The sequence below is a fragment of the Lepisma saccharinum genome, chromosome 2 (assembly GCF_977018435.1).
Source record: "Lepisma saccharinum chromosome 2, izLepSacc3.1, whole genome shotgun sequence".
Lineage (NCBI taxonomy): Eukaryota > Metazoa > Arthropoda > Insecta > Zygentoma > Lepismatidae > Lepisma > Lepisma saccharinum.
The window spans coordinates 104793787-104809444 of NC_139230.1; the positions used below are offsets into that span (position 1 = coordinate 104793787).

The 15658-nt window shown below is 38.0% G+C and overlaps 1 protein-coding gene across 5 annotated transcripts in view; it reads right to left on the minus strand.

Annotated features, from left to right (window-relative positions):
* The window catches only part of Ca-alpha1D (Ca[2+]-channel protein alpha[[1]] subunit D), a 1588055-nt gene that overhangs the window by 681016 nt on the left and 891381 nt on the right, over positions 1 to 15658 (minus strand). For all 5 annotated transcript variants that reach the window (XM_083117527.1, XM_083117525.1, XM_083117526.1 and 2 more), the window contains exon 28: positions 5176 to 5259. In XM_083117527.1, coding sequence (XP_082973653.1) covers positions 5176 to 5259 — 84 coding nt within the window. The remainder of the gene's footprint in view (positions 1 to 5175; positions 5260 to 15658) is intronic.

Sequence of the window (15658 nt, forward strand, 5' to 3'; positions counted from 1 at the left end):
TGATGAATATCTCGTCAAAATATCCACCCCATCTGCCTAATACCTGTTGTTTACCAACAATCGAGTCATCATCTTTGTTCGGACAAATTGTAGTTCTAGGCTGAAAACCTCTTCTAATGTTTCGTAGGTCCTCATAAAAATTTCTAGCGTTGCTCCTTGAAAGCTTATACTGCAGATCTTCAATAATACTTTATTCACGCCCCTATTTCTTCTTTTTGAGAGACACAGCTCTAGCTTCTCTTCTTACATCTATACGTTGGATCTCGTTTGCTATCTCTATATTTTTTTCCTTCATTCATTTTGTTCACTGCTTCTTGACAGTCTTAGTCAAACCAACCATTTCTCTTCGTAGGTTATTCCATCTCCAAAACTTCCCAGCTGCTATATGTACTATTCATATTTATTTTCCAGTTTTGCTCTATTTAACTGTTTTGGTTATGTTGATCTAGCAGTTGTGCATCTAATACCTGTCTATATTCTAACCTGGTGCTTCCATTTTTCAATCATTCAATATTATACTTCCTATTCCAGGCTCTACCTGCTCTATTCGTGATGGTTTATTTCGGACGATATTTAATACTGACAAGAAAGTGATTGGAATCGCACTTTGAACCGCTACAAGATCTTACATCAATAATATCCAAAGCAAGTCGAGCATCAATCAACACATGGACAATCTGGTTTCTGGGCATCCCATCAGGAGAAATCAGGTCTCCTTATGCAAATCTTTGTATGGGAATCTTAACCTGCTAATAATCAGGTTTCTGCATACTGCAAAATCAATTAATATCAATCCATTGTCAATCGATACCTCATGCAAGCTATGTCTTCCTACAATCTGTACCTGTATGTATCTTTCCACTTTAGCATTCATATCCCCAATGATCACCCTTATGTAATAACTGGGAGTGCTTTGAGAAACACTATTTAGGTTATCACAGAAGGAGTCTTTCTCAACCTCTTTTTTATCTTCTGAAAGGGCAACGACACACATAAAAGTCGTATTAAAATACGAGTATTTACCTTTGAATCTCAAGCAGCATATACGCTCCGGAAATGGAGTAAAATGCAAGATTGAGGGAAGCCTGCTACAAAAATGTTCCTATCACCACTACCACTACGACATATTGTAAAGTCACCAGTATCAAATGTGTCACTACCTTTCCATCGTACCTCCTTTTCAGCACCGATTTTTATTTTGTATTTCTTCAGTTGTCGAGGCAAATATTTCTGGGTATCAGGTCGATAAGATCCTCAAATTCTAAGTAGCCAAGTAACATCGTGATCCTTATTCCGTTGAAAGTTTCGTCTCCGTAAATCCTTCCAGCGTTCTTCTGTGCGTTTCTGAAGGTTTATTATTTCTAGGACAGTTTTGTCGGCCCTGTGACCAACCAGTAAGTTGGATGACCAGGGACTCTGATACAGGGTTACCATACTATAGCCGAGGTGTCCCCGTTGTAAGGCGCCGGGAGTTCGCTCTTTCCCATAACTTTTTTAGAGTTGAACTTACTGGTAACACTTTTATAAAACAAATCTTTCCAAACGTTCATTACAGTAATCAACATTGTAACGAATGTAAACCAATCGACCATGTTCTCGGATAGGTATCAAAGCGAGCGCATTATTAAGATTTGATAAGTTTCTGATAATTTAAGAATTGTAAGTATATTCACAAGATGGTCGATAATGTATAGCATTCTTGAAGACTGATAAAACATTGCTACACTTCCCTCAAAATTATGAGACACTGGTGTTCCACTGTACGTTGATGCAAATGATGAAACTATTAACTAATCTAATAGATAGAGTTTCAGTTCAGAGGTGCATGTAACTTCGCAACAAGTTAATTGTTTCGAAATTAGTAAGTTGCAAAAAAATTTTAATTCAGATTCACAATGTTATGAATCAAAACAAAAGGCTATCATTTGCGGTCTATTCCCAGTGGAGACACATGGTTCAGTGATTCCGAACCCATTTTTTTATTGTAACTTCTGTTCTGGTTGTCTATCTGATCATAAAGTGGACTTAAAAGAAACGAAAATAAATCTACAGGCATTCATTCCAGAGTACTGTTTGTTTGATTTGATGTTTCAAGTCCACTTTATGCACAGTAAGGCTAATCGGGACTGGACCTACAGTTTAAAGTGGGATCCGAACCACTTGTGCTTCCACCGGGTATTAAATCTCGGGAACCCTTGATTACAAGGCGACGACGCCACCATTTTTTTTAAAATACCAGCTACACGGAGGTATCCCCCACCATTCACACTTTCTTTCACTTTTCAATTTTTACAGTTTCTCAGTTTCTTATCATCTGGACAAACACAAACACCCATGTCTTACCCGGGACTCGAACCCGGAACCCCTGGGATTGTAGCGCTCTGATAACCACTTCGCCACAGGGGCCAACACCACTGTGCCATCGGGGAGGCGCTCCAGAGTATTCTGTTCGAAAGCGTGTAGGGAAGTGATATTAAGAACTTGTGCATTATATTAACCGTTTCCAAAGTATTAACATGTTTCAAAGTTATAATTGTCATACAAATAGGTCATTCATTGTCAATTCGCCCACTGAAGAACCGAAATGTAACCCAAGAAAACGAATTTCATCGAAATTTTATATACTTGTAACTTTGACCTACGTAAAAAACATTGTTTTCTATATAACTCTGCTGATAGTTATAATAAAAATTGAAAAGTACTGGTAACGTACAATATCAGTACTTTTAATTAAAATTTCCGTTAGCATGTTTCATATATTAGCATAAATTTTATTCATAAGCCATCGAAACCCCAAAACGTTTTTTTTTCATCATATGTTAGAACATACTTAGAGTATTAGTGAAACAGGAATACCGACAAGTAGTGCGGTTGGAAAGCAATAAAAAATGGAGGAATGTTTCCCTTGGAGCGGATAACGTGGCATTTTGGGGGTGGATAGTACATTAACTCCCGAACCTAAAACGCCCCAGACCCCAAGATTTTAAGCCCTCGTTTGTCTATAATGCCGTCTAAATATGGCGGTCATGGCGAAGATTCTATTCCTGAAACCTGTTACTGAACTGTACACACCCCTCCCCCCACACACACTTTTTACTTCGCTTCTAATTTTGCGTCTTCATTCTCAATTTACGGAGTACAGTACGGTGTGCGTAACGTACAGTACGGTAACGTAAATGCGCCCTTGAGGACGAAGCATGTGGCAGGAAGGCAATGTGAGTTCTCATTGAAGCTCGTACCAGCGTACCGCCTCAACGGCGCATGCTACATTGAAAATTCAAGCACATTATATTAAAAACCTCATATTTCCAACAACTCTCCCCTCTTTCCATTTTTCGCTATCTGCACTAATAACACACTTGTCCTATGGTGTCAGACTTTTGAAACACCCTGTATATATACAGATTTTCAAAAATTAAACTATTATTATTTCATGGGCTTAGTCTGACACTATTTTTGATGCTACCGTTGAGTTCTGGCACTTCCAAGTCATAAGGTTTGATCTCAAACATGATCAAATAACTGAAAGGGTCATTTCTAGAGTTCTCGAGGCCATATTGGGAGCCATATATAATTTTATTTGATAAAGTGGTTCTTTTTTAATTTCTTATTATCATAATACAATTATAAACTGCAAATTAGGTGAAAAAATGATGTCATGAATGATAAATAACTGCAATGAAGTAACAGGTTTCAGGAATAGAATCTTCGCCATGACCGTCATATTGAGACGCCATTATAGACAAACGAGGGCTTAAAAACTTGGGGTCTGGGACGTTTAAGGTTCGGGAGTTAATGTAGTATCCGCTCCACAAAGGGCACGTTCTCCACTAGAAGTGAAATATTTGCTGGCGTTCCGACCCCACTAAAGTTGAAAATTCCACCTTTGACTGAAATATTAATTGATGCATTTTGATATTTTTTTGCAATAAGAAACATGCTTTGTTTATGTAAAATATGTTTTTGCAACAATGGATAAAACAAAGAAATCCTCGGACATTTTTTATTTGAATGTACAGTTTGATTGTCTTACAGAAAAAAAAATCATGGGGCTAAGATGGTTTCATGGTGAAATACATAATGTACTATACTCCTGTAACGAACAGCCAGGAGCGATATATGTAACCAAATCCTGAAACATTTGACCTCCTGTAACTGTAAATGTATAAGGCCCATAGGGAAAAAAAATATTTCTTACCTAGGTCAAAGCTACAACTATATAAAATTTCGCTGGCCTGGGTGAATTGACATGGAATGACTCTGTAGTAAAATATAACAATTATGTCCAGAGCAATTCTTTTCTAAAATATACTGATCATTAATAGAGCATCTTGTGTGGTCCAGCACGAGTACAAACGTGTTTTTTACATTGAAACGTATTTGTAGGTAGATCCTTCAATAAAATGTTTGACAATTTAAGAAGAAGAAGAAGTTAAATTAAATTGAAAACTAGTTCAAGTGAAAAATACAAACATCTCAAAGATGTTTGAGAAAATAACAAAATTAAAACAAAACAATAAAATGTAAATGCCTTACAGGGATGATAATTTGTACGTCAATGTAATATTTTTATGATCTCTGATATTACAGTAAAGTTCTTATTTTGATCCTCAGTCTTGTAAAGTGTGATCGCCATATAACACATAATACACGTCCTTCATACATAAACAAGCAGGGAAACATATCTACGCTACCCAAATTGGATCAGATAGTTACTCCAACAAGTGTTGTCTGGTTACCTAACGGCGTTTTCGTCCAACGTTCCGAGCGCATTCATTGCTCTCATCATCAGGGAGTGGGAGCAATGTATAGCCTAGAAACGTTGGACACTTACACCGATTTAACCTAGCTGTTTACCCGAAAACACTAGTTCGAATCACGTCCACAGCAAGGATACAATTCATAAGATAGTTAGTATTATGTCGTTTTCTTTAGATATATTTCATGTTCTCAATATAAATATACTTTTCGTGGTAGATATTTTACTGCAATAACACCTGTCTTATGTATGGTTCAAAAGCAATATTTCAAACTTCCCTTGCTTGGAATTTTTCTTTCTAAAATCGTCGTTAGTTCATAATACAGTGGCACTTGCTTTTTTATAATATAAGAAAAACTTGTGTAAATTAAATTTTATGCGTCTTATTTTAATCATGTAAATAAAATGGTACTCACATTTACTTCTGCATAAACGATGTCGATGAAACTTCCAAGAACAATGATGAAATCGAAAACATTCCATGCATCCCCAAAGTAATTCTGAAAAGAGAGATTATCAGCTCAGTATAGCTTGTGAATTTGATTGAATTTCTTTACTCTATTACACACGTCCCTGTCAACGTTAGGTTAAAAACTAAAGAGAAACGAATATTTAATTTCGAAAGTTATAGCTGTTATCCGTCTTTAGACAAACGTCGAGAATAATGATTATTCACTTATTCGTTTACTTTAAATCTGTATTCTCATATTTTAAATTAGTTGAATGGTACAACCAGATAGGGGTTCACGAGTACAGTAGAACGTCGATTATCCGCACGTCAAATATCCGCAACGTCAGTTATCTGCACACTCAAGAAAGCAAGATTCAATTTTGAACAAATTTAAGTAATGTATAGATGTGTTTTAGTTTGTTTTTTAAATGGATCGGCAACCCTGCAGAAGGAAAGTTGAGTAACGGACTCTGCAACATTTAAGCTGTATACGTATGTAGTACTGTGTACTGTATGTATAAAATAAACCTGTACTGTACGTGCTTTTCTTTGTTAAATAAGCACATTTTTGATTATCCGCAAAAATCGTTATCCGCATAACCTTCGGTCCCAATTAATGCGGACAAACGACGCTCTACTGTATAAACCCCACGTTTTTTAAATTTCATAATATGAAAACAAAGAATGAAATTGAGAGGGTAATTGCTTTTATGCTCATTTGTATGAAAGTACGCACAAACATAACTTGTTTAAGTTGTTTACTAATCTTTAAGAAAATGTTACTGCTTTGTGCCTGTGTTCGCTTCACTGAGTATTGCGGAAGCGATTTATTAGTGATATACCACAAAGAGGACATTGATGTATAAACGTTCTTGTTGTAACTTAAACTTTACTGTTGTACCTAGGTATGACAGGCAAGTCAATAAAGGTTAAATGTCGGGAATAATTCCGTAATAGCTGAATTTTGGTCAGTTGTTGGAACACTACTAGTAGTGCAAAATCCCAAAATTCCTCGCGGTTCTCCCCCCTCCCCAGCGCCCTCCAAACATCAATTTCGCAGACTCTCCGTTATTGACCTATATCTCCGTAACCAATAGTCGTAGGTATGTGCTCTTTTGTAGTCGTAATCCCCATTAGATAGGCTACAAAAAAGATCCTGTTCAATGTTTCGATAATGTTGGTGGTTTTGCCGTAATTTAAAATATAATCTTTTAAAAGTTAATTTTTTCTAGTACTTTTTGAAGTTTTTGCCTTGTAACTTTTGAACAAATTAAATGACAAGAAATTGTTTCCAACGAAAGTTGTGGCCTAATTCATAAGCTTAAAAACGATATAACATTTTGTATATTTTAATTAATTACGCACTATAAAAAGTGTCTTAAAATATATGATAGTACCAAAAATGGAGTGTCTTTATCACAGATCGGCGGTTATTTATTTATTTATTGAACTCAACAAGTACATACCTAATTACAGAGCCCATACAAATGATACATAGTGAATACGATTACATATATTTCTGTAATATATGTTCAGAATCATTGATTCTTCTATAAAAGCAAGAGACTTGGTAGAATTAATTTTATACCACTTAAAACATGTTCAGTCGAATAGCCAATCGCCATCATCGTGCTTGAAAAGAGTCCGACATATTGGATATTTTTGACTTGATATATCTCGGGAACGGTGGCACCTGTCAACTTCAGGGTTTTTCAGAAATGCTTCAAATAGCGTAAACTTTCATAATATATCAATAAATCTGTTTTTGAAGAAAGAAAAAAGTAGTGGTTTTGTAGAGAAACTCACTATATGCGAATAACTGCGAGTTAAAAGACTTAATAATTCTCGAAACAAACAATAGCATGTAGTACTTATTTTATATTTGGTAAGGTTACGAAATGTTTGTTAGAAAACGTTTGACGAACTGAACACTTAAAATATTTTTTTTGTATTTATAAATTTACCCTAAACAACATTTTAAAGAGAAATACAATATATGTACGTACAATCCAATTTGATTTCTGAAAATATGAATGAAAGGAAAACACAAATTCATTGTAATTGATGATACGAAAATAGTGAAAATCATTTAGAAAATATTTTGCTTTGAACTTTTCATAAGTTCGTTCCCCTTTTTGGATGAGGTCTCAAAATCGTATCCTTTCGTATCATATTTGATTATGTACCTAGGCAAAATTTTCTATTCAACACTTGGAACGTCCAGTGCACTGTTTACTTGCCCCGTATTTTTATGATTTTTCTGTAGTTTTCACCAGCAAATACATAGTATTGCCAGCCATTGAGGTATCCAAGGACCACTGTTGCTCTGTACTCCTCCATCAGAAATCAGCAGAACTGGGTTGACAAGATACCAACCCTATGGCATAAGTGCTGGAGGTTCTTTCAAGATACTGAAATTATATTATTCTAACATCCTTATGTTGACAAAAGTGGATCAAAATATACCATTCTAACCATGTCAAAACGAGTAATAATGATTGAATTATCATCTAATAACTACACATTTCCGAAACACTTTTCTCCTCATAAACTTTTATCTTCTCGTATAATATCTATGAAACAAAGATAAAATAAAGAAAAAAAACAGTAATTTTGCCTGTAGTATGTATGGATGTGAAACTTGATCCCTTACATTAAAATAGAAACATAAATGAAGAGTATTTCAAAATGAAATCATTAGATAAATATTTGGACCTAAAAGGGATGAGGAGACAGGTGATTAGAGAAGGTTACATAGTTTAGAACTGCATATTATGTATTCATGTCCAGATATTATTAGAATAATTAAACCAAGAAGACTCAGATGGGCAGTCCATGTGGCACAAATTCGAGATGAAAGAAGATTTTACAGGATTCTTGTTGGGAAACCTGATGGTAAGATACTTGTAGTAAGAGGCCAAGACGAAGATGGAGGGATAACATTGAGATAGACCTAAAGTAAATCGGTAAGGATGTAAAAGATTGGATTGATCTTGCCCAGGATAGCGTCAGATAGAAGGCTTGTGTTACTCCAGTTATAAATCTTCGGGTTTAAAAATGCTAGAGAGTGAGCGAGTTATTTAAGCTGATAATCTTTCAGCCTTCAAGATCGGATAAGTTAAGAACTTGCTAGTTAGGATACCACCTGTTGCTGACATGTTATGAACTAGATGAGTTGATAGCAATCACACTGTGCAACAATTTCAATACCCAAACTTCAACCCATTCACGTGTTGTAACAGCACTGCTGTTTTGTCTCTTAATGACTAAATCAGTCGCAATGATGTGACATGGATTTGACGTCACTAAACAAAACCGTAAATTTTCTGAAACCACTACAGTTCCAATTTTTGCATATTGATATTGAATATACGTACATATATATGTAGTGGATTCCTGCTAGCCACAACTATATGGAGACGATAAGAGAGTCATCATATTGGGAGGTTCCACCTTGAAATGACCGCCTTAAAATGCATGGCGGTGTTCTTACTGGAGAAGCCTAGAAATAATCTCCGGTACGTACAAGGGATGGATTTAGTAAAGCTTAAAATTGGAGGAAATCAGCAGGTGCACATCAGACTATAACGTGTGTACTCTGCAAACTGCATAAGTTCTACCTTGTCAATTGCAACACAGAACCTGACTAAAGATATCTCAATTTGGAAGACTAGTGCAAGAAAGGAATTAATAAAGCCCAAACCGCTCAGTGTAACAACTTATTTGAGACAGAACGTCACATTGTTCACCTGGGATAGAGCCTTCATGAAATAAACTACTTTTATACATCAAAACTCTGTGCAATCTGCAGTGACTTTTTCACGCTCAAGTACATTACAACCAAGCACGGGCACTATACTATGTCCCGGGAATCTATGGAGCAAGTGAACGAAAACAAAACAACAAAGAATTTTATTTTCCTAAACAGTATACAAGATATGGTTACATAGAACGATTATTATTTTATGTATACGGATAAAAGTAGTCAAACTACTTTCGGAGGTATGCGCTTATGCCCTGGTACCTGAAAATTATCCCAGGGCGTCAGTTCCGCGAATTTTTTACGGATTCCCCCGCTTTTCTTTGATTCATCCTTTATTTTCAATTTTTTTATTACAGTAATTCACTGTGACATTGGCAAGAATGCTCCAGTGTGAAGAACCAAATTTGTTTGGTTTTCCTGAACAAAGTTGGTTTTACATCATTCTACAAGGTAAAAAGATTAAGATAAAGGTTAGAAATAGTAGGAAGTAAATAAGTGTCAGTGTTTAACATTAATATTATTTATGATCACAGATACGAAATTACATAAGTGTGTAATTGGGTGGGTAATTTTTTCTTAGGATAAGTTTTATTATGTGTCGTGTGCATTAGTGTTGATGGATGAGATGAGGAATAGACAACACGATTCTATGAATGTTAAGCAGGGTCTATGTTCTAGTATGTTATGTTTGAGATAGTGAGAGTATTATTGGCTTTGTGATGTAAGTATTAATACTAGGAAGGGATATGAAAGAGCGAGTGGTACCTGATGCAAGGAGGCTTGCGGGAGACCAGCAAGAGTTGGTCGGACTGGGATGAACATCGGTACCACGGTTGGTACCCGGAACATCATCAGGAAGGAAAGAAGTAAGGAGATTTCCTGGGAAGTATCGGGAACATTAGTACGTTCGGTAGTTGAAAGTGAACGAAAGTAAGTCTCTGCCCAAAAGGCTCGAACGATGAAATTTAGCGAGAAAACGGGATTGCGTGAACGGGCAAACGAACTGCAGTTACCAGCTGTTTGCATCAGCGTGTACTGCTATGCTCCAACCACTCGCTTTTCCCCTTCTCTTCCGTTATACGCTGCATTGCTCCAGACATTACCGGGATAGTGTACAGGTGTTTGGTGTTGAATTTGAAATCATGACTTAGCTTGTGACAAAAATCGCGATGTAAACAATATTCAATTAAACATATCGCGATTTTCCTCACAATACAGTTGCTCCGCCATTGTTTACGCTTACGCCACTTCGATTATCGTTTTTTTATGAGTGTTTCACCGGCAATAAGCTAGTTGGCAGCACTGCGCCACCTATGCTTCTCGTCTAGACGACTCACAAACTCAACAAGATCGCCCGACCATGAAGAGAAAAGTACACCGGACTACGAAAGAGAAGTGCGCCTGATTTGGGAACAGGAAAGAAAGCTTCAACTTGAAGCTTCACCAAAAGAGGAAAAACGGAATGCTTGCAAAAATTATGTACGTGACAGAGAAAGGGAAAGTACGTTTTTCCATTTTGAGAAGCAGGAGTATCGGAGAATATTAGACGAAGGATTGACAAGTTTCCAGTATTACACGGAAGTTTCATGATGAATTGCCTTGCGAAGATTGCGGAAAGTACCCGAAGCGACGTTGCCAAACCTCAACTCTGAAGCCCACTTACGGTTGAAGGAGAAAGGAAGTCAGAGGGGCTATTCTCTGTAGCTTATACGTCATTCCAAGCAGCAGTGGTTTCAGTAAATGGTGGGTTACTGAAATCAACGGTTTTTTCTTCAAGCAAGACAATATCAACGAAGAGTAGATATGGCAACTTTGCGACGAACATCGAAAATTACAGTTATATGGCAAGTGCACGAGTTCTGATGAATAATCTTGCGTACCGGAAAGTGCGTCATTTTGGCTGTTATAAAACTATTATATGGGCAAATCTTATGAACGTAGAATGATGACATTTCTCGCGAACTAAGTGGAGTAAGGTGGCCACTGAAGACGACCTTGTTAAGTTGTGGCGAACCACAATAGCAGAATAAACTCAATACAGGAAGTTATCTATTTTACCGGGAGCTTTATAAGAATTTCGGACGGAAAGAGCAATTGTTTCAGAATCCCCCCCTTCCACTTTCCCTTTTCAATTTTTGTTGAAAGTATTCGAGCATTTCGTTACGAAGTAGGAGACAGGTTAAAGGATAGGCGTAAGGAATTCTAATGCAATTACCTTAATTAAATTTTGTGAAGTATCTTGAGAATAATGGCACATTTGTATTTCGCAGGACGAAATCTTAATATTAGTCAATGAATGGTCAAAAATGTGTGCCAAGTCAAATTAATGTATCTAAATATACAGGGTGTTTCTAAAGGTCGTTTACAACGCTTGGGAGGTGATTCCTCACACGAAAACAAGCAAAAAGTCTAAGTTCCATTTTTACGACTGAGGCTTCGTTTCCGAGATAGGAGCCTCGCAAAAGGTGACAAAGTGAACGTCACACCTAACTGGGACGAATACTATCACAGATAGAGAGGCGGTTCCAAGGGAATCATAAAGGAATCGTATGTGCTCAGTCCGGAAGTCACTATGAAAAGTTCACTGCACGCATGCGCAATGGAGTCCTCAAAGGAATTGGGGATTTCCAGCAACAACAATGCATGGAAAAGGTATGTAACGCAGCAAGAAGGACCGTGACAATGAGAAATGCGTTCAAGACAACACATCCCGACCTCAAACATCAAAACATGACCACCGAACACAAAATCCGAAAAGTTGAGCACGGTTGCATACCCCAGTTACACGCGAGGAATGAACGAATCATGTCATGTGGCATACGAGAGACAGGAGGAGGGAAAGAAAAACACAATATCAGATGATTGCGACAACGTGTATTTTTACACGCGACAACTGCGTAATATCCCCCCCCCCCACACACACACACAACAAACAACAAATGCTACAATATCTTACGCACAGACAGTCCGTGTCACTGTACACCAACTGAAGATGTCACTTTCACCACACAAAGGGGGTGGGGAGCAATACCAAAAGTGTTCTCACTGGTATTTGCCGAGGGCAATAATCACAGACGGTTTTCAAAATGTCTGCCGTTTACTTCTACGCAGAGATGACAGCGACGAATCAAGGATTGTCGAGTACGAGCAAACAAGCCAGGTGTATCTGCTACCGTCGCGGCGGCGACGTTGATGCGAGCAACGAGGTCCTCAGCTGATGTGACAGGTGTGTCGTATACGAGGGTTTTCATTTCTCCCCAGAAGAAATAATCGAGAGGGTTGAGATCTGGCGACCTCGGTGGCCAAGGCACAGGCTCATCCCTACCAATGAACCTATTGCGAAACACGTCATGCAGGAAATGTCGTACATTACGATCGAAATGAGCTGGTGCACCATCGTGTTGGTACCACATTTCTTGCCGCAGTGCCAAAGGTACGGTCTCCAACAGTTCAGGCAGAACCTCACTAAGAAATGCATGATACGTGCGACCATTCAGGCGAACAGGGAGAATGTATGGTCCAATTAAATGATCATGTACTATCCCGCACCACACATTCACTGAAAACCTGTGCTGGTGATGGGCCACAAAAAGTGCATGTGGGTTGTCAAAGTCCCATACATGACTGTTTCTACTATTGAAGACATCCATCCTGGTGAAAATGGCTTCATCTGTCCACAATACGTTTGCCCCGAAGTGAGGGTTTGTGTCCAGCTGATGCAACAACCATTGGCAAAACTCCATACGAGGGCGAAAGTCACGAGGTAACAGTTCTTGTACTTTCTGCAGTTTAAAAGGGTGCATTCCTTCATCTGACAACACTCGCCAAACATTCACATGAGACGTGTTTCGTGCCCGAGCGAGCACTCGCGTACTGGTGCCAGGATGTTCTGCGACCGCTGTTAACACATCTTCTGCAAACTGATGTGTGCGTACACTTCGGGGTCTTCCAACTTCTTGTCGCGGTGGTAACACTGACCCTGTTTCACGCAGTCGACTGTCCACTACCTGAAAGAAGGTGTGAGACGGTAAACGTCTATGTGGAAAGCGTTCTCCATAAAGACGCCTTGCCTCACGGCTATTACCACGTGCCTCCCCATACATGAGATGCATGTCTGCTAGCTGCTGGGTCGTATACGCAGCCATCTGTGTAATAGGGAGCTGGAACTGCAAAGTATTGTTTTTGTTTAACACTGGCACACTGCACAAATTGGCCGTATCACCGTACGAACACCACAGACCAATTGTTGCGATACTTGACTTGCCCACTCCACCACGTCAACTTCTTTCAATGCAACATACTAGTACTCTTCAATGCGTATGACAACCTAGAGCGAACTGCTGATCATATCCCAGCACCTGCAACACGATTGGGACGACTGCCGGAGAGAACCAACCCTTCGAGCTCCTCTCGCGGGAACAGCAGTCATGAAGGTCAAACGTAGACTACGAGAGCCAGACTTGCCTGTGCAGCGCTTCCAAAACTGGTCTCTTTTACGTCACAATGATCGCGTGCGAACACTTTTGGTATTGCTCCCCACCCCCTTTGTGTGGTGAAAGTGACATCTTCAGTTGGTGTACAGTGACACGGACTGTCTGTGCGTAAGATATTGTAGCATTTGTTGTTTGTTGTGTGTGTGTGGGGGGGGGGGATATTACGTAGTTGTCGCGTGTAAAAATACACGTTGTCGCAATCATCTGATATTGTGTTTTTCTTTCCCTCCTCCTGTCTCTCGTACGCCACATGACATGATTCGTTCATTCCTCGCGTGTAACTGGGGTATGCAACCGTGCTCAACTTTTCGGATTTTGTGTTCGGTGGTCATGTTTTGATGTTTGAGGTCGGGATGTGTTGTCTTGAACGCATTTCTCATTGTCACGGTCCTTCTTGCTGCGTTACATACCTTTTCCATGCATTGTTGTTGCTGGAAATCCCCAATTCCTTTGAGGACTCCATTGCGCATGCGTGCAGTGAACTTTTCATAGTGACTTCCGGACTGAGCACATACGATTCCTTTATGATTCCCTTGGAACCGCCTCTCTATCTGTGATAGTATTCGTCCCAGTTAGGTGTGACGTTCACTTTGTCACCTTTTGCGAGGCTCCTATCTCGGAAACGAAGCCTCAGTCGTAAAAATGGAACTTAGACTTTTTGCTTGTTTTCGTGTGAGGAATCACCTCCCAAGCGTTGTAAACGACCTTTAGAAACACCCTGTATATATCTAGTTGTAGTATGATCGCCTTTTGTTACATTTGAATGAGCGCAACGTTATATACGTGCATATAATTTTTACGCAATGTACGTACATATCTCAGTATTAAATTAAACTACTTGTTGTTGAGCACATGTTTTATACTGATGCATGTGCGTTTGAAGAGAAGAAACACTGTGAGAATTGTAAGAGTAATTGTTGCAATAATTGTTGATGTTAACAAGTTTATGCAAGAATAAACTATTGCTAGAACCTGATATTCTCGACAATACCCTTTTCTACCCTTTTTTGCAATCTAAGAATACAGCAAACAATTACGTAATTTTTGGGTGTATTGCATATTCCGGTACACGAGAGAAGTGAAGGTGTGGTTAGTTTGGTAGGTGCATGTTGAGTTCGGGTTTATTTTAAGCATATAATTGTAAGTTTAGGGATTATTCTCATTGGATGCTTTGAAGTGCAATTTTGAATACCATTTGGTCTATTATTTTATTGAAACTAAAATTCAAACAGGATTGGTTTGAACACAACCCTTTCTGAAACACTGTATTTGGCAATCTTCAGTGGACTTGTCAGTGAGGTTCTTACGGACCTTGAAGTGCACCGTAACCTCGGCGCAAATACTTCAAACCTAAAAACTTTTGTGTGTTCTGCATTTTGCTTAATTAAACATGCACGGTACCCTCAGGCCCTTCCAGTCACGCGTAAGCAGAACGTCACACACTACATTATTAAAATGTAGGATCTGATTTGCAGACCTGATCAAAGAGAGAACTGATGTAATTAGAAATTCATTACGATATATTTCGGAAAACAAATTTCAGTATTTTCGTAAAATCAATTACAATGAATGCTTTTTTTCTTTCAAATAAAAAGAACAATTTAATAGAATTTCAATTACTCCTACTTTCAGAAATCAATTTGGGTTGTACGTACATATATTGTATTTATCTTTAAAATGATATTCAAGGTAAATTTATAAATACAAAAAATAGTATTTTAAGGGTTCAGTTCGTATAAAGTCTTCTAATAAAAAAATCGTAACCTTAAAAAATATAAAATAAGTACTTATTATTGTTTGGTTAGAGAATTTTTAAGTCTTTTTACTCGCAGTTATTCACATAAAGTATTATAGTGAGTTTCTTTATAAAATCACTACGTTTTTTTTTTTCAAAAACAGATTTATTTATATATTATAAAGCATTTGTGAAAATTTTGAAGCTGAAAAGTGCCACCGTTCCCGATATGTATCAAATCAAAAATATCCAATATGACGGACTCTCTTCAAGAGCGATTTGCTATTCGACTGAACATGTTTTAAGTGGTATAAAATTAATTCTAGCAAGTTTCTTTCTCTTATCGAAAAATCAATGATTCCGAACTTACCGCCGATCTGTGATAAAGACACGCCTTTTTGGTACTATCCTCCATTTTAAGACACTTTATATAGTGCATCTTTAATTAAAATATATT